The sequence below is a fragment of the Tupaia chinensis genome, unplaced genomic scaffold (genome assembly GCF_000334495.1).
Source record: "Tupaia chinensis unplaced genomic scaffold, TupChi_1.0 Scaffold000117_2, whole genome shotgun sequence".
NCBI classification, from domain to species: domain Eukaryota; kingdom Metazoa; phylum Chordata; class Mammalia; order Scandentia; family Tupaiidae; genus Tupaia; species Tupaia belangeri.
In genome coordinates, this window is record NW_006159583.1 from 5,934,764 (window position 1) to 5,957,162 (window position 22,399).

The window sequence follows — 22,399 nt, forward strand, 5'->3', positions numbered from 1 at the left end:
TCACGCCGCAATCCCTTCTCCTCCATTCTCCTCTTGGGATCTTGGGCACACACGCACACGCGCCCGGCGTGAGTTTTAAGCCATTGGGTCCGGGACACGAACCACGGTCGACTACGAGGGGGTCTAGTGACATAGCCATTACGCTAACTGCTGGTTCCCAAGGCTCCACTTCTTAATCCCTCAGTTGAATTAAGTTTCCTCTTACTACTTTCACAATACAATCAAATGCCAACCCATGAACTTTTGGGGGACATATTCAAACCACAGTACATGGGTTTCTGGAAATCTTAGATACCCAATGGAGCAGTATCAGAGGTGGGGTGTAGTGAAAGCAAGTGCAGGGCATCTCTCCCATGAACAATAATGCCAGTTCCCAGGATGGAACAAGTCCTCACTACTTAGCCTTCGTAAGAACGGGTTGTTATAAAGCAAGCTGGCTGTCCATGGGGTCTCTTTCTCTCTCCCTTTGCATGCACATCTTTCCCTTTCCACTTCTCTCAGCCAAGTTATGGCACAGCATCAGAGGCTTGCCAGATGTGGCTCTCGCTACTAGAAACATGAGTCAAATAAACCTCTTTTCTTTATGAATCACTGACTCTCGGGTATTATTCGTATAGCGACGCAATGGACTAAGACAATACCCATATCCTTTTGTTTTAATTCTGTGGGAAAAAAAAAAAAAGTCTGATCCATAATTTGGACTCTTAGGAGGATTTGCCACTATAGAGTCTTCTTGAGATAAGAGTTGACTGTTCTCCACCTAAGTGAACCTATTTCTTAAAATAATAACTTATTACTCTCTTTTATCCATCTTATTAGTTTCTGTGCTTCAGAATCTGGTAAACTTCAGGAAAGTCATGCATAGAGAACCTACGCTTATGAAATGAGTATGGTGGTTTCTCCAAGGAATTGCTACACCAAAGGCCCTGCCTGCCAGTTGTCTCTTTCATATCTTTTTTGGTGTAACCCAATCTCTACCTTATTTCCTCTTTGTGAAAATGAGCTGGAGTAGATGAGACAATATCCAAATGATAATTATACTGTAAGCACCTAATTTAAAGGAGAGATGTTTTCCTCATTACCTCCTTCCTTCTTTCTATGAATAAGGAACCAGGAATGAGAACCAGAATGAGCAGTTCACAGAACTATTAAGAGTCAGGACCCACAGATACTATAGAGTGAAGCATGTAAATATTTACTCTCTCATATTATCCTCTAACTGTTCCCAATTGCCTGAAACCATTTGGGGAACAAAGTGTTTAAACAAAGAAAGGACATAGCTATGGACTAATTTCTTTATGCTCTGCAAACATTTATCAACTATCGCCATCTAAAGTCTTCAAATTCTGACGTAGTTCAGAGTGATAATGGAATGGCATTTCTGCCTCAAACTTGTAACCTGCTTTGGAAAACTCCAGTATTTTTCATGAGATAAATGTTCAGTCTGAATCTGGGATGATTCCTCAAAGAGGTTTCTGAGTACATGACATGGAAATAGAGTCAAAGTAGTACCCAGAATATGAGATCATGTGCTCAATTTAAATGTGTCATGGACTAGCATATATAATAAATATATGATTTTCTGTTTGTTTCCACATGTGACAAAAGGAGATTAAACATCTATAAACTACCTGGGACCATCAGTTAGTGTAATGGCTATGTTGCTGAACTCCATGTAGTCGACCATGGTTCGAGTCCCAGACCCGGTGGCTTAAACTCATACCGGGCGTGTGTGTGTGTATTTCTGAGATCTAGAGAAGAGAATGGAGGAGAAGAGATTGTGGCATGACCATCCCCCCTGGGAGGTGATTTCTTGCTTTCTGTCTCTCTCTTGTCTTTCTGTTGAGTGCACGCGCCATATAGCAAAAACCTCTCCAAAATAAAGAATAAAATCTATAAACTACCATTCTTGGGGCCTTGAGCTCATAGGGTCTAGGTATGTTATTGTATTGTTCCAAAGAAGTGTCATCACTTTAGAATTAGTTGCTATAAATTGCTTGAGTGGCCACAAAATTTCCTCCTCCTTTATCTATGCCCTTTTGCAGTGTGATTTTACAATTCACTTCACTGAAAGATCTGAGTCCTTTATTTCTCTACATTTCACATGTGACTTGCTGTGTTTGATGAGACATTCAAAGAACTTTCCCAACCAATATGTGAATAAGCCTGAGTTTCCTGAAAGATGAACAAGCACAGAGAGAGAGTCCCAACTCACCCAGGATTGGAGACAAGGCCATTCCAAACCAGTCAGCCCCAACCAAGCCATGAGCTATAGGCAGACACAACGAGCCCAGCCAACTACAATGGAGCCCATCCCAGACCAGAAAAACAGCCTCACTACGCCCAGTTCAAACTGCCAACCCAGACATCAGGTCTAAGTAAGAGGTTATTGTTTAAAGCTATTAAGATTTAAGGAAGTTTGTTACACAGCCAAAGTTAACTAATACAGTTGCCCTAAGCTGTTTTATTTGACTTTGGAAAATAGATAAAGTGGAAATACCCTTAAAATCCACTTACCTCAAATTTTCCAGGTGACAGATGAATTTTAGTAACTAGCACTTCAGGAAAAACATACTCTGTTCCAAATGTGCCACTGAGGGAGAACGTTTCAAATCTTGTAGATGCAGTTTCTACTGGCTTACCACAAGTTGTCAAATTAGTAGTTTTGCACTTAAGCACTGTGCATACCTGCATGGAACAAACGCAGGTAAAATGCATGCCTTCCATCTAACTCACTGTGCCAGAACCATTGACTTAGCTGGTAACCATAGCAAGGCAAAATACTCTTCTTCATAAAGGAATATGAATCACGTTTCTTGTGATGACTGGAAAATGGCAAATGATCTTACAACCAACCCAATTCTTATCTAACAAGTGGATTGAAAGAAAAAGTCAGTTTAGACTTAAACTATAAGTGTGGCATGTCAGATCATGGCATTGAAGCCAAGAAAGCATATATCCCTGAATGATAATAAGACTGAACCTGAAAGTATGATCAAAATTTTGACCATCCCTGAACCATAAGGTGGCATGGAAGTTAAGGTGCCTGGATCCCAACACGGCCCACTATGTGGTTTGAGTTCCAGACCCAGAAGCTAGAAAATCATGCTGGGTGCATGTGTGTCTGTGCTCAAACTTCCAGGAGGAAACTGGAGGAGAAGGGATTGCGGAGTGACCATTTCCTCTGAGGGATAATGTCTCACTTTCCCTCTCTCTCTCTGGCAAGTGCATGCACCCTATTGCAAAAATATATATATATATTATTTTTTACTATCCTTGCACCTGTCTTTCTTTGCCATATCCTTCTCTTTGGAAGAAGACAATGGAGCACTGAGGATAGTGAGTAAATACAAATTCATAGCCAACATTCTATGAAAAGTTTGCAGTTTTAAAATTTGTCATTTGAAGAAAATAAAAAGACTAGGTAATCGGATTAAAAAGAAACTAATATAAAAGTGGTATTTCTATTCAGTGTTGGTTTTGTAAGTGAAAATAAGACTGTTTATATTTAGATATGTCAGTAAACCTAGTTAAGAAAAAAACTTGAAATTTACCACAAATATGCAAACTAGTTCAGCCATCAAACAGAAAATCATTGTTGCCAGATTAATACTCTTTTAAATGTGCTCAAAGTAAGTAATCGGATTAAACTTAATCTCCATCACAAATATCTGATTAATATCAGTGTGTGTATATGGATAATAATTGTCAATGCATGACATCATGCCAAACAATAAATAGATAAAACGCCTGGTTTCCTGGTACAAATATGAAAAGTTAAGCTGGACTTTACTTAGACTTAAACACTGTCTTTTTCTTGAACCGAGATTACCTGCCAGTATTCTCTTCTCCTTCGGCCATGTAATCCTGAAAAAGCTCCTAGAACATAAACTTCATCCTTTTTCTCCCCTAACATTCTGTAGCTGAAGTGGCAGCAGAGGTCTTTTTGACAGACTGTAAGATTTCCTGTATTTTCAAAAAGTTCTGTGAAGTTGAATGCATCCCGAGAAATAAATCCCCCAAAAGTGTTTTTCTGTACTGGAAAGGGCTTGATGGTCACAGCGTAAACGCTCCAATTCACCGCCGCTGGGTAGGCAGGAGAGATTCGGGGGTGTGCATCCAACTTCGAAATGAGCAACTTCCCTAGTTCTGTTTCCATGTCGTAATGGTACACTTTGGGAGAATCTGGTGCGTAGATACCACTCCCTGGGAATGGAAGACAAGTATTTGTAAAACACACACACACGCACACGCAAGCCAACACTGCTAATGTCCCCATCAGAAAAAGGCATGTGATTATTTAGTACTGCTCACAATGAAAGAACATGTAGTCTTCTAAGTATATTGCACATCTAACTATTGGGTTATCAGAAAAGTCATGACACATTTGTGCCTAGAAAAACATGAAGAAACATCATGACTTTTCTGACAACTCGATACTACCATTTGCTATTGAAAGAGAGAAAAATAGAGGTTGGATAGTCTCATTCCAAATATTCTTTGAATATAACAGCATTATTTTACCATTATGGAAAAATTAAACCAAATGTAAAAATCCGTGTATTCATGAGTTCTGAAAAGGTGGGAAAAGTAATGCAAAATTCTCCTACTGTGGTGGTTTTCATATATGTCCAAAGATTCTTTAACATTCCTCTTTCCAATGGGTGGATGTAATTCCCTTCCTCTTGAGTATGATAGAAGTGATGGTGGGTAAGTAATCAACTGTGTCCTTCTCTTTCTATTTCTGTCTCTCTCTCCTGCCAATAGTCATGTGAGTGAGCCACCCTGGAAAAAGACCCACCAGCCCCGGTCAAGCCTTCTGATGACTGCTAGCCCAGCCAATAACTTGACACCACCTGAAATGACTACCTGAGTCAAAACCACCCAGCTAAGCCTCTCTCAAATTCCTGACTGATAGAAATTTGGATATAATAAATGTTTGTTGTGTAAAATCACATTTACTTTAACTTTCAGGGTAACTAATTATACAGCAGCATGTAAATAATAATATAGTCCTCTGCCTTTGCAGTTTAGAGCACATTTCCATTTAGTTCTCTGCTTGGCTAGTTACTTGGGTGGTCTTTGGCAAGTTATTTGCACTTTCTGTGTCTGTTTTTTAACCTGTAAGTTGGAATGTTAACACCGATGACATAGAGTAGTAATGATGAAATGGAATGATATACATAAGGTTTTAACACAACCGTAACTATTATAATCTTCTCTCTCTTTCTCTCTCTATTTTGTGAAAGGATGACAAATGTAATGAGGAGTCACAACAAAAAAAGCAAAAAATCAAGACACATTATGTCTGAGCCATTAATTTCCCTGTATTTAGAAAGACAAACTGTAGAGCCAGCTGGTGGTGTGGTGGTTATGGTGCTAGAAATATATGGCTGACAGCTTGAAAAACATGCCAGGTGCATGCGCATGCATGACCAGAATCCCAACAGGAAGAGGGTTTGTAGTGTGGCCATCCCCCATGGGAGGGGGGCAATCCTCACTTTCCCTCACTCTGTCTCTCTCTGGTGAGTGCAGCACCCTCTAGCAAGTTTAGAAAATAAAAACAAAACAAAAAATACATCCATTTGGCCAGCAGGTACATATGGTGATTAAGGCAGCTGGACCCCACATGTCTGACTCTGTGGTTCAAGTCCTGGACCTGGTGACTTGAAAAATAAGCCAGGCATGTGTACATTAGTGCCCCAAATCCCAAGAGGAGAATGGAGGAGAATGGGAGAGAGGGGATTATGGCATAGCTATACATACATAAAGCAAACCTCATCTAGTCCATGAATTACCTGTCATATTTAGGCTGACATGATGTATGTTGGCTGCAAGAACATTAACCCCCATTCCCACTGCCCAAGCTGAATGGAATTCAATAGCTGTCAAAAGGGGCAAAACATTCATCCATGCTGTGGGGAACACGATGCTGTCCACATGGAGGTCTTTCACCAGGGTAACAGAAGGTTCATGGAAGAGTATGTCAAAACATGTGAAAATGCCAAACTTTCCAAATGTGGTGTTGAAAGTCACCAACTCCGGCTTCTCAGGGACATCAAACTGAGGCTCAGAGTAGAGGTGGTACTGCAACAAGTACATAGAAGAAAAACTAGTAAAGCCATGTTTGTTAAAAAGATGACTCATAAGAACCCTCCAAAGTGAGTAACTGGTTTGATTATTTATGGTCAACAGCTATGGTCACTCCTAGAAAGTGAATAGTCTGGCGATTAGAAGTAAACTTTCAATTTATTCTACTCCTCTTTCTCAAGAACCAATTACCTTCCATAAACTCCAAAGACTATGAGCTTCTTGAAAGCTGAAGACATGCATTGTTAGTCTTTTGATCATTGTTGTCTAGACACATAATAGATGAACAATAAATATCGGTGAATCAGATAAGGATGCGAAAGGAGAGTGATAACCCTAAATTTAGGATGACTATGGTTAAAGCACTGTGCATTGGGAGGCAGATCTCTAATGCTGACCATAGTTCAGATCTTGGCCCAGGAGATCGAAAAACACACTGTGTGTGTATGCATGTGTGTAAAGCTAATTACAACACGACCACACACCATTAGAGATTGCTTTTTCTGTCTCCCTCTCTGGTGAATGTTTTCTCTCTCTTTCTTTCATATATATATATAAAAAAAATATATTTAATAATTCAGGCTCAATCTCTCAAACAAGAAAATATAAGAGTTTACAATTCTATGCCTGGTATGAGACACATTTTGAGAACAAAAAAAAGAAAGTTTAATTTATATATAAATGCTGTCCTAAATCATAGTCATGAAGAAAACTGTGGAAATCTTTGTTTTTATTTATTAATCCACAACCAAATACATTTATTGAGGATTCATGTTAAAAATGTTTCCAGTAGGCATTGAAAATTATTATTTAATATCACTCTTTTCAATTAATATCTATATTTTAATTGGAATTTTCAGAATATAATTTCTTCACTGAAAAGATTCTGAAGCTATCATTTAAAATACTTAGAAAAAACATGGAGGAAGAGGAGGTATATTCATATCACCTGTGCATCACACACTCATTTCAAAGGCCAGCCTATCTCCCCTCCCAGTTAGTTTAAAATGGTGACTTCAGAGTTATTTTACTCTTTTTCCAACTCACAGTTTTAAAATAAAATTTTTATTGTTTGACATTAGTAGTTCTCTCTCTACAAGATGAGAACTAAATTAATTGATGTAGAAAAGAGTATATTTGTGACTTGACAGAAAATTAACGTATGTGGGGGACTGGTGGTGGTGTGGTTGTTAAAGCAGCTGGATCCCACATGGCTAGCTGCATGGTTCCCACCAAGCTGAATGGAATTTAGCTGCATAGTTCAGCTCACCAGGTGTGTGTGTGTGCATACACATCCAAAATAACGAAAGGAGGGAAAGATGGAGGAGAAGGGATTGTAACATGTCCATCCTGCATGGACAGAGCTTTCTCACTTTCCCTCTGCTCTCTCTCTGGCAAGCATATGTGCCCCCTGGCAAATTAAATTTAAAAAGAAAGAAAAAGAAAATTAACTTATGTGAAACTAATCCACATAATTTTGAAGCATCATTATATCATTTCAGTATTTAAAAGTTTCCAGATTATAATCACTTTAGTACCTTTTGCATCGACATTAAAATCACTTGTTTTATATATACAAAAATTTTATCTCAATCCTGGACCTTTACAATACTTTGCTAATGGGTCTCTGCCTACATTTTTATCCAGAATCACTCTTTTCTAAAATGTCTTTGTTTTTATTACTCATATCCATAAAAACCAAACCAAACAAAACGAAAGAAAACAAAACGAAACTCAAGTAAGACTGTATTCTCAATGGAAAAAAGCTCAAACTCCTAGACATACCCCATAGCATCTGCCACACACATCAGATTCCATCACCCACGTCTGTTCCCTCTCTTACCTTATGGTAGCGTGCCACCAGTTTTCCTTCTGCATCATACACCACATTGGTATTGTATTGATAATAGCCATTAGGAGGACATGCTGAGTCACGGTAATTACATGGCTTTTTGTCCCCAATATTTGCCACGACATAGATAGAGTTGTTCTTGGCTAAGCAGCTGAGTCTTGTTTGCATTGGTGTGTGACCAAATCTAAATCAAATTTTTACAAAGATTTCTCAATTATTTGAAGTATTTTAGTCACTTCATAGAGATAATAACCATAATAAGAGCCTCAATGTTAACTGAAGTCAACATAAAAACTACTTCTAAATGATCATATTTTAAAAGCCACAGATTATATTTAAACTTGATGAATATTTTCCATCCTCTATCTGTTGCTCCAGCAATTCGTTTTTCACACGTATCTCTTCTCTGCTGAATCACTCCATTTGCATAAACTATGCTCTACTACCACCTATCTTTTGAAAAATGACAATAATAGGCCAGCCCATGACCCAGTGGTTAAGGGAGCCTGATCCTATATGACCAACCATGTAGCTCAGGTCCTGGACCCAGTAGCTTGAAAAGAACACTGAGTGCATGCATGTGAGTGCCCGAGATCCTGACTGGATGAAGAAAAGGAGAATGGATTGAGCATGCCCCATTGAGAGGTGTTTCTCCCACTACCTCTCTCTTTGTCTCTTTCTGGTGAGCACATATACCCTCTGGTAAATTTAAATAGATAAATAATAATAAAAACCCCTCTTGACACTACATGCCCTTCCAAATATTGCTTCAGTTCTCAGCTCCCTCTTACAGAAAAACTCCTTGAAAGAGCTATCCATACTGCTAATCCCATTTCTGCCTCTCCTGTTCTCTTCTTTTGGAAGTCCTCCAATTGACCTTCTTCTCCACTATCCCAACTCACTAATGCCAACAATGATCACACCTTACCTTATCTGATCCTACTGACTTCTTGGCAGCAGTTGGCACAGTTAATTACCCTCCCCTGGGAAACACACCGCAAGTTCCTCTGCTGAATCCACCCTCTCATTCTAATATACCACAGGTTCCCGGTTGAACCCACGCTCTCATTCTCCCACTTGTTGGTTGCTCTTCTGTCCCCTTTGCTGCTTCCTCTTGTCTCTTCTGAGTCTAAATATGAGCTTCCTAGAGCTAAAGCCTTAAGTGGCTTCTCTTTAACTCACTCTATGTGGATTCCTGACTTTCTATCACCAGATCTAACCTTAACCTTTTATGTTGTTTTGTATTGACGTGTACATGTAACTGCCGGGTTGACATTTCCATCTGGATGTCTAAAGGGCAGCACAAACTTAAGATGCACAAAATTGAATCCCTGATTCCTATTCCCAGGCCTGCCATTTCTTCCTTGTTCTGTATACCTGTAAAGAGCAACCCCTTTGTTCCAGTTGAATTAACTGTCACTACCACGGGTGGGGATACAAAATTTTTCTTCTCTGCAATTTATGTTCCTTCTACTCTGGGGCTATGAAAAAGGCATTTCTTAACCTTATGGAATGAGCCCCTCCTCCACCCTTCCACCAACCTACATTATTTTCCATAACATTGTGATCTTCAACTCCTCTACAAATGTCCAACACACACTTTTAAAAGGAAACCTAGAACTCAAACTCTTGTGAGAAGGAAAGCAACTCTCAAAACTCCTATGCAGAAAGACTTCAGTTACTGGCATCTCTTCTTGTACAAAAGAAAGTCTTACAAAACCCATAAAGAGCACAAGCTTAGAACAGAAAGAATGGGAAGATGGAACTGTCTGCCCTTATAAAACCCAATAGCTTCTTCTTGGTGTAGTCAATCTTTCTACAGCGCAGAAAAGCCATTTCCTGATAGTTTTGCAAATTTCGGAATTATCAGGAGTGCCTAAAAAATCTTCCAGCAAGAATGTAACAGCAGGATATTTTAAAAATCTAATTTCAGATAATAGAGTAAGAGAACAGGTGAGTAGATAAGAGAATAAGAGATGAGAGGTGAGAGTGAGAGAACAAATGTGAACGAGTGAGAGATCCACTACTGCAAATAGAAAACTGAGATGTCTGTATTAAAAATCATCGTCAAGTCATAATAGAAGTAGGTTTTACTTATTTAATATATACCAACATTGGAGCTGGCAGGTGACATGTTAGTTAAGGGTGCTGGACTCCCATGTGGCCAACCGTGGTTTGAGTCTCAAAACTGGCAGCTTGCTTTCTCACTTTCCCTCTTTCTCTCTCTCACTCTGTCCCTCTCTGGTCAAATTAAAAACTAAATAAATCAAGTTAAATAAAATAATTCTTTAAATATATAAATATATATACACACACACATATATCACACATATATATACACTAATATTGATTATATATTTTATATGAGAAGATTTCTAAATTACCTTTTCCCAGGAAAATTAACTTCATGAGCCTAGGCAAACAAATTCAAAACATAAGGTCTTATGCTTCATTGAAAGTCCATGATGAGGTTTTTCTGCTTTGGAAACAGTCTCTAGGACAGACTCTATGAAACTGAAATATGGTCCCTTCAACAGCAGCCTTGGGGTATTCTTCTAACATAACTGTCTACTTCAGAAACTAAGTTACTAGTTCAATCACAAGATCCTTGTCCTTTAGGTTTTTTTCTTTTTTGTAGTAAATGCCCTACTTAAATATTTTCCCAATTTTAATAAAGATATTCAATCATAAGATTGTTAAATGGTTTCTAAGTATGATTTCTAAAAATCTAATGAGTAAATATAACCATTACATACACCACATATATGATAATTCAGGTCAATCATTTTGCTTTCACAAACACACATCTGGAGACTTACAGCACTTTTACACAAACAGCTAGGAGAGTTGAAATACCTGCGGGGGTCTTGACAGGGAATCCAGTTCACCCGTGGGTCTGGGATATCCTCCAGATAAGGGAAAATAGTTTCCCTGGTAAATTTCCATCCATAAAGTGCATCTTCTGGAGTCACAATGATTTGAGCATCCTGTTCAAAAAAAGTCAAATCAAAATTATTTTTCTATGTGTGACATAGACAATTCAGCACCCTGATTCTCCACCAGCTCCTATACCCTCCCATAAATTATGATTGGTAGAAATAAAAGAATACCTGTTTTGCTGCCTGACTAATTGCATTTTCCAGAATATCTATATTCTTGTTCATGAGAATCAATGCGTCATCCTGAGAAAGAGGTATTTCCGTTTTATTTGGCAATATGACGGCATGTTCGTACACCGCAGCTATGAAAGTGTCCAAGGCACCAACTTGTAGGGTAATCTGGGCCAAAAATGCCACAAAGGTTGGAAAGGAGGAAACGGCCATGGCCAAGGTTTAGCAGTTTCTGAAAGTGAAAGTAATGCTCATGTAGTATTTATAGAGGAGAAAACTTTTAAGTATCATATGACTTCCAGCTATTGAACTTCCATAATCTTATAAACACGTCATGCCTGACCCCCCTCTTTTTTTTCAAGAGAAAGATTTTTGCTATAGGATGTGTGCGCTCACTGGAGAGACAGAGACAGAAAACGAGAAATCACTCCCCAGAGCGATGGCCATGCTGCAGTCCCTCTTCCTCCACTCTCCTCTCAGGATTCTGGGCATGCACGCACACACACCTGGCATGAGTTTGAAGCTGCTGTTCCAGGACTGGAACTTGGTCGACCATGCGGTAGTCTAAGGCCTACATCACCTACTGGCCCCACCTGACCTGTCACAGTTCAATAAATACAATCAGAAAGTATTACAAGGATTGAGCAACATGTACTATGAATATAATTTAATGTTAAATTTCAAAAAATTTATATATACTGTAATTCTACCTTTAATTAATAGAAAGAAAATAGTAATTAAATTAAATCACATGAAAAATATATCACAATCGGGAACCAGCAGTTAGCGTAATGGCTATGTCGCTGGACTCCCACGTAGTCGACCGCGGTTCGCGTCCCAGACCCGGTGGCTTAAAACTCACGCCAGGCGCGTGTGCGTGCGTGCCCAGGATCCCGAGAGGAGAATGGAGGAGAAGGGATTGCGGCGTGACCATCCCCCCTGGGGGGTGATTTCTCGCTTTCTGTCTCTAATGTCTCTCTCTGTCTGTCTGGCGAGCGCACGCGCCCTATAGTGAAAATCTCTCCAAAAAGAAAAATATATATATCACAATAAACATTTAATTTGTTCATTTTTAAAAGTAGAAAATGTTGTCTCTGCTTTTAAAATAAAGAAATATCTTAGAAAATAAAAAGGAAAAAATAAATTTTAAAGTTGGTTGGGGCCAGCAGGTGTGTGGTGGCTAAGGCATTGGAGACTCATACATGGCTGACCATGGTTCACCGAGGGGCGATTTCTCACTTTCCCTTTTCTAGCTTCTCTCTGTCTCTCTGGTGAGCACATGTATGCACTATAGCAAAAGCCTCTCAAAAAAAAAAAAAAAAAAAGGATTCTGAGCCAAAAATGAAGTGACTAACAGCAGGGTGTGCCACGTCTCACTTCTCATTCCAGAATTTCCTTTACACCCAACAAGACATCATGCATGTGTCTGTGCTCCAATAGAATGTATGCATCTGAGTGTTTGAACACTCATGTCTTTTAAGGAAACCAACTCAAAATTGCCACCCTAAAAAGACCACAGATAAATTCTCACAACGTTAAATGAATATTTGATGCACTCGATGCCTGATAAAAGCATCTAAGCTCCTTCCTCCCTCTGAGTATAATCTGGACCATGACCTACCTTCAGTGATTTGCTATCGCCTGTTAGAAACACTTCATTATCTGCTCTGCTTGGAGGCTGTCAGGGAAGCTGGGGAAAGGAGCTAACAGTCTTCACTCTTCGGTGGTAGGAGCAGGGGAAATTCTATTAATACAATTTCCTGGATATTTTTCTCTGTTAGTGGCTGTAAACATCAGAAAAAGTGTCAGACTAAAGTTTTGTTTTTGTCGTGGCTGAAGCAAAAAGGGGAAATAACTTTTGACTGAAAGCCAAGATGACTAAACGTTTTTCTTCTGGCAGAATTGCCAAATTGCCTCACAGAACTGAGAATCTGAAAACAAAGGGAATCGCCTAAGAGGGTAAGAAATTAGGAAATTAAGCAGTGATTTATGTTTGTTTGTTTGTTTTTAGGAAGAAAGTAGTATTTGAGTCTGCATCATTCAAAAATTTTTATAACCATAACATTATAACTCCATCCTATATATACAAAAATTCTATAGTGCAACAGTCATCAAATATTTTCAGTCCTTCCACCTTCACTCGAAAGAGCTACTGAAAATTACTCAAAGGTATTTGTTCATAAGTAATATTGCTTAATTTACAAAATCCTTTCTCCAGGAAATGTTAAAATATGGTTAATATGGATATTCAAATACCAATGATTTTTAATATGTGTGGAACCTTGAAATATAAAGAAAAACATTTACCAAAGAGGTCATTGATAATGTTTCAAACCCTTACAAGTAAAACACTTAAGTTCAGGACATAGAATTTCAAGAGTTGGCATTTTTGTGTGCGTAACGATAATCTATCAAGTAAGGCTTAACTTATAATTTAACTGTTGAAAAATAATGTTATTTTGTCACAGGGAAGATAATTAATTATAACTCACTATTAAAAGAGCTTACTTATGGGGCCAGCAGATGGCATGGTGGTTAAGGGCGCTGGACTCCCACATGTCCTACTGTGGTTCAAGTCCTGTACCAGGCAGCTTGCTTTCTAGCTTTCTCTCTCTCTCTTTCTCATTCTGTCCCTCTCTGGTCAAATTAAAATGAATGAACATATAGTTAAATAAAATAATTCTTTTTTAAAAAAAGAGCTTACTTACTAATTTGCTGTTTTATGATTAATGGACTTGCTTGAAAGGATGAATAATTAAAATCAATGAAAAACTGTTTGGTCAGGCCAGCTAGTGGCATGGTGGTCAAAGTGGTTGGATTCCATGTGGTCAACTTTGTTCAAGTCCTGGACCTAGAGGCCTGAAAAATATGCCAAGCATGTGTGCATACGTGCTTAAAATCCCAAGAGGAGAAAGGAGCAAAAGTTATTATAGCTTAGCCATCTGCACTTTGGTGGTGGTGGTGGTGGTGTGTGTGTGGGGGGGTGCTTTTTTACTTTCCTTCTGTCTCTCTGGTAAGTGCATATAACCTATAGCAAATTTAAAAATATATAATTTGGTCAATGAGTCACTATTGAAAAATCATAGCTCAAATATATTTTGTTTCTTTGTTTTTTAAGAGAGATTTTTGCTACAGGACATGTGCACTCATCAGAGAGACAGAGAGACAGAAAGTGAAAAATCACTTCCTGGGGGAGGGGGAGAATGGTTACACTGCAATCCCTTCTTCTCCATTGTCCCCTTGGGATCTTGGCATGCATGCATGCACCCAGTATGAGTTTCATGTTGCCAGGTCCAGGACTCGAACTGTGTCGGCCATGTGGGAGTCCAACAATGTCGCCATTACACCATCTGCTGGTCCTCAAACGCTTTTTAATTATGAATCTGATCATCACTTAGAATAGCATTCGATTGGGCTAGGTTTTAAGTATTATGCATTTTTTTCTTTTTTTCTATTTGCTGGAGGGTGAGTGTATTCCACAGAGAGGGAGAAAGAGAATCACCCCCCAAAGGGGTGCAGTCACACCACACTCTCTTCCACTTCTCCATCCTTTTGAGATGTGGGGCACTCACATACACAAAATTTATTTGGTCGAGTCAGCCAGTGGCACGGTAGTTAAGGCAGTTGGATCCCACATGGTTTATTGCTTACTTCAATTCCTGGATCTGGAGGCTTGAAAAAAGTGCCAGGCATGTGGTGCCTTTTCCACATACCTGGTGTTTTTCAAGCTGCTAGGCCTGGGATTTGAACCAAATGGTGGGCCATGTGAGATCTGGCTCCTTCTACCATCAGGCCACAGGGCCAGCACATGTCCGCAATTATTTTTATTATTATTGGTTTAGGTTTTTTGTCATAAGGTGTATGTGCTCTCCAGAAAGAGACAGAGACAGAAATAGAAAGGGGAAAAGTGAGAAATCACTCCCCCAGGAGGGATGGCCATGTTGCAATCCCTTCTCCTCCACTCTCCTCCTGGGATCTCAGGTGCCATGAACATGTGCCTTGCATGATCTTTTAAGCCACCAGGTGTGGGACTCAAACCACAGTTGGCCATGTGGGAGTCCAATACCTTAACCACCTTTTTTCCACGTTATCGAGTAAGAAGGATACAGATATAATTTCAGGTCTGCACTCCACTTTATACCTCTCTCATCTAAAACTTAAGGTAATCCACACCTGCTCTATCTCCTTCACAAGGTTATTCTGAAAGTCAAAGCTACATGAAACAACTCTGTAAGGTAACAACGGGGAGGACGGTAATGAACAAAAATGGGTAACAATTTAGTACGCAATGATCCTGACTGCTTAATACTATTTCACTGTTAGGCCCACACAGCTACTATTATTCAATTAAACAACTCTTCTCAATTTGGGGTACTATTCTGGAGAACTGCTGGGGATGGGAGAGAGGGGACAGGATACCTGGACACTGACTCTTGGGTCATGCCAACCCAAGCATGGCAGATACACTTCAGTGGTGAAGTAAGAACACCCAGGAATTCAGCCACCAGAAGCAGAAGAGCTGTCCCAGGCTCTGCCCCAGGCTGCTGGGCTTCCCTCTCTCTGTCTCTCTCTCTCTTTGGAGAGTCCACACACCCCCTGGCAAATTAAAAAGAGAGAGAGAGAAACTTAAAATTATCTTGGCTGGATTCAGAGCTTTTGGGGAAGGCGGGATGGCTGCCACAGCTGTAATGAATCAAGGGAGCTGGGTCAACGTCACTCGCAGGTAGTTACAGAGATGGATTTGAAGTATATGATACAAAAGTAAAACTCAAGTCTCAATCACAGGGAAATAATCAAAAGATAGATTTTTTTTTCTTTTTTTGGAGAGGTTTTTGCTATAGGACGCATTCACAAGCCAGACAGACAGAGAGAGACAGAGAGACAGAAAGCGAGGAATCACCCCCCAGGGGGGATGGTCACGCCGCAATCCCTACTCCTTCATTCTCCTCTCGGGATCTTGGGCACGCACGCACACGCGCCCGGTGTGAATTTAAGCCACTGGGTCCGGAACTCGATCTGCGGTCGACTACATGGGAGTCCAGTGTCATAGCCATTATGCCAACTGCTGGTCCCAAATGATAAATTAAAAACAAAGAAGTGTCAAGCTGTGGTGCACTTATTGTTTCCTATGTTGTACAAAGGTGTCACCGTCATTTACCAGTAAATCAGCTGTTGGTTTTCAGTAAACACGGGTGAGAACAAGGTACAGCCTAGGCCAGCCAGTTCATAGCTTTTGCTAAGGTGAGGCCCTCCGCTCCTCTGGATCCCATTTGCTCTCTTCTTCTTGGGGCCTGTGCTCTTCCAGGCGGCCCTGACAATGTTTATTCTGTTCAGGTATCACTCTTTCTGTTTCAGTATTCCTTTCTGCGTGGGCACTCCCCTCTAAGATGACAGAGAGCAACCCCAGCAGCAGCTGTTCCGAGGCAGCTGTTTCCAGGTACCCTTAGGCAGGCACCAGGAAAGGAGCAACTGCTTTATCCTAGCCTGGCAAGTCTGGTTTCTGGGCTTTTCTTTTAAGCAGCTGTAAAGCCCCAGGTGAAAGCCAGCTGGAATGACATGGTTTCTACTGAACAGTGGCCAAATTCAACAGTAGTACCAAAGCAACAGAAGCTGAATGGCCTCTTGCCGGCAAGGCCCAAGTTGATTTTTTTTCTCTTTATCATGTTATTTTATTTATTAATTTATTTTTTACTGTAGCACAGATACCAACCTAGACCTTTCTTCGAGCTGGAGAGTACTGAGCCATGTCCTGCATCTAGTTATGATGAATTTTTGTCACAGGGTTCTGAGAGTCATGGTGGAATCTGGTATGAAGAGCAAGGACATGAACGCAGAGGCCCTGGTTAAACCACGTCCTAGATGTGTGGCTTTAAGCGAGTTGTGTATCCTATCAGTGCCTCAGCTTGCCTCAACACAATGGTGACAATATGTGCTGAATAATTTTTGCTTTGATTGTTACTATTGTCTCATTCCCACAGGATGGAGAGCCTATTACGAGGGTCATCATGATCAGAGGGATTTTTTTTTTTTTGAGAGGTTTTTGCTATAGGGCACATGTGCTCACCAGAAAGACAGAGAGAGACAGAGAGACGGAAAGCAGGAAAGCCTCCCCCAGGGGGGATGGCCAAGCCACATTCACTTCCCCTCCATTCTCCTCTTGGGATCTTGGACACGCATGCACACAGGCCCGGCGTAAGTTTAAGCCACCAAGTCTGGGACTCAAACTGTGATGAACTACATGGAGTCCAGCAACATAGCCATTAGGCCAACTCCTGGTCCCCAAAGGGTTTCTTTTTAAAGTTATATATTTATTTAATGAGAGAGAGAGCTAGCAACCCCCTACCTCCCCACACACACACCCAGGCTCTTGCCACACAGGTGCTTGTCACCTTCCCTGCCCTGCCATCCCAGCCTTTCAGCCCCCTAGGAGCATGGGCAGGCCCAATGTGCCCAGACTGACCCAGGATCCAAACCCCAGGTTTCCCGACATGGCTTCGGTATCACCATAGCTGGACCCACCAGCCTTTGATCCAGGCCTTTACTCTTCCTGGTCCAATGTCCACTTGCTCCTGGTTACTACACAGGACTTGTTAAAAGAATGTCAGGGCCAACTCTGTCCTAATGGCTAAGGCAGCCAGATCCCCCATGGCCAACCATGCAATCTGAGTTCCAGGCCTTCTAGTTTGAGAAACACACCAGGTGGTTGCATGTACGTGTGTGTCCCAAATCCTGAAGAGTCAGAAAGATGGAGGAGAAGGGATTGCATTGTGACCATTCCTCATGGAGAATTCTTTCTCTTCTCCTGCTCTCTCCATATTTCTGGCCAGTTCACATATCCTGTACCAAAAAATATACAACAAAAAGATCATCGATGAGCCCACTTTCTCTATTTTCTATGTGTTCTATCTGCCTATACTGTCTTTTGTTTCCCCTTTCCCACGTCAGCCTGTTCTGAATAGTTTCTCCTGAAATTATTAACTGAAATTCCATTTCTACTAGCTAATCTTTTTTTTTTCTTAGAGAGATTTTTGCTATAGATTTTTGCACTCTCCAGAGAGATGGAGAAAAAGCAAGAAATCACCCCTCAGGGAGGTTGGCCATGCTCCAATTTCTTCTCCTCTGTTTTCCTCTTAGGATCTTGGACATGTATGTACATGCACCTGGTGTGAGCTTCAGGCCACCATATCTGGGACTAAACCATGGTCAGCCATGTGGGAATCCTGTGATGTAACTATTATGCCATCTGCTAGTTCTTTTACTAGCTAATCTTGATAGCTTTCGTTCCAACGGTACCATATGTTCTCCCTCTAATCATCAGCTTACTCTGCCTATTTCATGTATCATTCTAAAAAAATAAAATAAAAATTCACATAACTTCACTACACACCCACACAAAGCAAACTTGCCAAGCAACTGGATTACCCATGCATTGCTATTATGAATGTAAAATGGCACAGCCACTCTGGAAAACAGCTTGGCAGCTTCTTAACAGACTGATCATGGTGGTGAAAGGGGAACATTCCTACACTGTTGGTGGGAATGTAAATTGGTCCAGCCACTGTGGAAAACAATATGGAGGTTCCTCAAAGACCTACAAATGGAACTACCATGTCATCCAGCAATTCCACTCCTGGGTATCTACCTAAAGGACAGAAGAAAGCTCAATCAATGTTTATTGCAGCATTATTCATGATTCATGATTCATGGAACCATCCCAAATGTCCATGAACAGATGAATAGACTGAAAAAATGTGACACATATACTCTATGGAATACTATTCTGCTATCAAAAACAAGGAGACCCTGGCATCTGATTTTGAAGATTTATCACCAAGTGAAACAAGTCAGGCTATAAAAAAGAGACATTGTATACCTCCACTTAATATATACCGACTGTCTGCACTCTATGGTAGGGACTGAAAGATTGGAGGGCATAAAAGCATTGAAAATAGTTATGCTTTTATGCTGGAGACAGTGTGGAAGGAGGGAGGGAAGAGGGGAAGAGTATAGGTAAGGAAATTAGGGAGAAAGAATAAAAAGGCAAGACAGATGTGGGACACAGTAATGGTTTATTACTTATTGATGATAGCATGTATAGAATTTGCAACTGAACCAGTATGAGGTGTATTTCATGTTAGATAAATTCTCTTTACAAGCCAAATAATGTATAGACATCAAATTTATAATAATAATAAACTGATCATGCCCCACTGGAGGAGAGAGGGGGCAGTAAAGTAGAGAGCTGGTCAAAGTGTTCTGGAAAGTCAGGATGACTGTCCATAACCGAAAATCCAAAGGCATTTATAGAGGCATGTGTTTGAAAGGGTATGATACAAAAATAAAGTAGAAATCTCAGACACTGGGAAAAAATCAAAAGGTAGATAAAAAATGAAAGAAGTCTCATCTCCTACGTCATCTTGATCTCTGCTCTGGAAGAGTTTGGCAGGTTGATATTGTGGGGATTTTGATAGAGTCAATATACAGTATATTCTGGATAGGAATATTCGTATTTATGCTGTATTGATATATGATGATTGTAAAATAAAATTATAATTATAATTAAAAAATACTTCATAAGCTGTTTCTTCAGTTCCTTAAAGGCCATGCCCTTCACCAAACAGTGCATGCAAAGGTAAAGAAGAAAAGCTGAAGTCCTGCTGCACCTGCTTGCAACAACCAGAATGTGAATCTCCTCCCATAGGTCTGCTGAGTGGAATTTGTTTACACAGAAAACGAATGAATTCTCACTCTTCTGAATTAAGATAAATTTTGTAGCTACAGAAATAAATAAGCAGGTGGTATAGTGGTTTAGGTACTACACTCCCACAGGGACAAATGTGGTTCAAGTCCTGGACCTGACAGCTTAAAACTATTTTATTTATAAATAAAATAAAAAGAACTTATAGGCAGATCTCCCTTTCTCGTGCAGTTCTTTCCAATTAATAATGCTATTTTACCTCAAGAATATTTTTATTCTTTCAGAAGATGCAGTTGCAAGCCTGTGATCCATGGCATCCTTACCATGACCACTCACTTCTTTTTCTTGAGAGATTTTTGTTATAGAGTGCATGTGCTTGCCAAACAGACAGATAGAGAAAGCAAGAAACTATAGCATCCTCCTGGGGTGGGGGGTAGGGTGGGGGGGATAGCCACACCACAATCCCTTCTCCTCCATTCTCCCTTTGGGACTATGGGCACACACATCCAGTTCCAAGCTACCAGGTTCAGGACTCAAATCATGGTCTACCACACTGGAGTCCAGTGCTTCAACCACTGCCACCTGCTGGCCCCAACCACCCACTTCTTAATTTGCATTTCTCACTAAATCATCCAGATCTGGGCCTGGACCCAGCTCACTTAGAACCAAAGGAAATGGATCGCCATCAAATAAACAAATCATAGAAGCAAACTAGTAAAAGTGCGAGAATAGAATACAATAGAGGAAATAAGTACAGTCAAAAGTTTTGAAAGTGTAAGAAGAAAAGAATTAATATTATGTTCAAATGAAAGATTTATCTACAATTGGCTTTAATTTTCTTAAATGAAAAAAATAACCTACCTGTGCTTATTCAATGACTTAATTGATTTTGTATTCAATTCTTTGTGTGGAGTGACAAAACTTACAAATAATATAATAAACTTTTTGTATTTGTCATGCTCTTGTTGAACCATTGTCAACAAGAAATGCACTTTGAGATGTTTTAGTACTGGTAATGAAATTGCATTAAACTACACACCAAAAGATAATGGTGAACATCACACATTTCCAGACTGTCCCCTATAACTTTGCACTGTAAAGAGGCTGGGATTGAAAGTGGAGGAGCCAGAAAGTGGTATGTGCTTAAAGTGCTGGGCTATCACATTGCTGACAATGGTTCAAGTCCTGAACCCAGTGGTTTGACATTTATTCCGGGCACAAGTGCATGTGTACCCAAAATCCTGATAGGAAAATAGAGGAAAAGGGATTGCAGTGTGGACATGCCTCCTGAGAGGGTTGACTTCTCACTTTCCCCCTCTCTGTCTCTCTCCAGTGAGAGCACACACACTATGGCAAAAAATTAAAAAGAAAAGTGGTAGAGCCATGAAAGACATTGGTGCAAATATTAAAGATTTATGAGTCGTTTTTAATAAAGATGGAATAGGAAGGATTTCATTTTCTTTCATTAATACTTCAGAACTTTTTTCATTCTAAATATGTTGTTTCTGAGCCTTTCTCTTTTGTGAGATCATAAAATAAGTTCCTATGACAGTGATACTAAAAGAAAGATGGCTACCATGGGGCTGGTCTGGATAATTTCCTTTGGATATGATACATAGAGGTTATTAAGTATATTTAATGAAAATTAGTTGGTTATGAATATTTATTATTCAACTCTTTTGCCAGCTAGGTTTGAGAAGGCATATGTAACATATTTAAACTTGATCATTTAATAAGCAAGTAAATAGAGTATCTTATTAAAATATTATATTTCCTATTTATTGTCAGAATCAATTTTGCCGCCTAAAATAAATAGGTCATTTGGAGGAAAAACAGACAAAGAAACTAGCTTGTACACTGGCTCACATCTGTAGTCCTAGCTACTCAGGTGGCTGAGGCAAAAACATTGAGTTTGGGCCAAGCCCAGGCAACATAGAAAGACAAAACAAAAAACAAAAAATGAATCACATAATTACCGTACAACCCTGCAGTTGTATTCCTAGGCATTATTCAAGAAAAATAATGGCTTAATTTTCACAAAAGCCTATTCATAAAAGTTTAAAGCAGCTCTGTTTGTACTAACCTTATACCAGGAGCAATTCAACAAGTAAACAGTTAAACAAGATCTCTTATGTTCACACCACAGAATACTACAGTTTAAAGGTATGAACCACTGATACATGGAACAATGTGGATGGATCAACATCCACAAAGGCATTACACTCAGTGAAAAAAAAGCCAGTCCTGAACGGTAACCTACTGGGGCCAGCAGGTGGCCTGGTGGCTAGCACGCTAGACTCCCACATGGCTGACCAAGGTTTGAGTCCCAAACCTGGTGACTTGCTTTCTTGCTCTCTTTCTCTGGTGAGTTCATGTGCCCTGTAGCAGATTTAAAAATAATAAAGATGTTAAATAAAATTAAATAAATAATTCTTTTTAAAAAATTACCTACTATCTGATTCCATATATACAATATTTTGTGAAATGACAGATTATAGAAACAGAGACTAGATTAGTGGTTGCCAGAGCGAAGGTGGGAGGGAAGTGGATATGACTCTAGAAGGGACCCGGAGGGATGAGGTGATAGATGTTCTGCATCGTGAGTATGCTATTATACTACAGTTTACAAGATGCTCCCACTGGGGAAAA

At 39.9% G+C, this 22,399-nt stretch overlaps 1 protein-coding gene across 1 annotated transcript in view; it reads right to left on the reverse strand.

The window, feature by feature from the left end:
* Positions 1-12,831, reverse strand: part of LOC102491237 (vascular non-inflammatory molecule 2) — a 16,562-nt gene extending 3,731 nt beyond the window's left edge. The window contains exons 1-7 of the mRNA XM_006144321.2: positions 12,674-12,831; positions 11,053-11,284; positions 10,799-10,929; positions 7,934-8,126; positions 5,799-6,087; positions 3,833-4,206; positions 2,518-2,688 (exon numbers count right to left, since the gene is read on the reverse strand). Coding sequence (XP_006144383.1) covers positions 2,518-2,688; positions 3,833-4,206; positions 5,799-6,087; positions 7,934-8,126; positions 10,799-10,929; positions 11,053-11,265 — 1,371 coding nt within the window. The 5' untranslated portion in view covers positions 11,266-11,284; positions 12,674-12,831. The remainder of the gene's footprint in view (positions 1-2,517; positions 2,689-3,832; positions 4,207-5,798; positions 6,088-7,933; positions 8,127-10,798; positions 10,930-11,052; positions 11,285-12,673) is intronic.
* Positions 12,832-22,399: the final 9,568 nt, after the last annotated feature.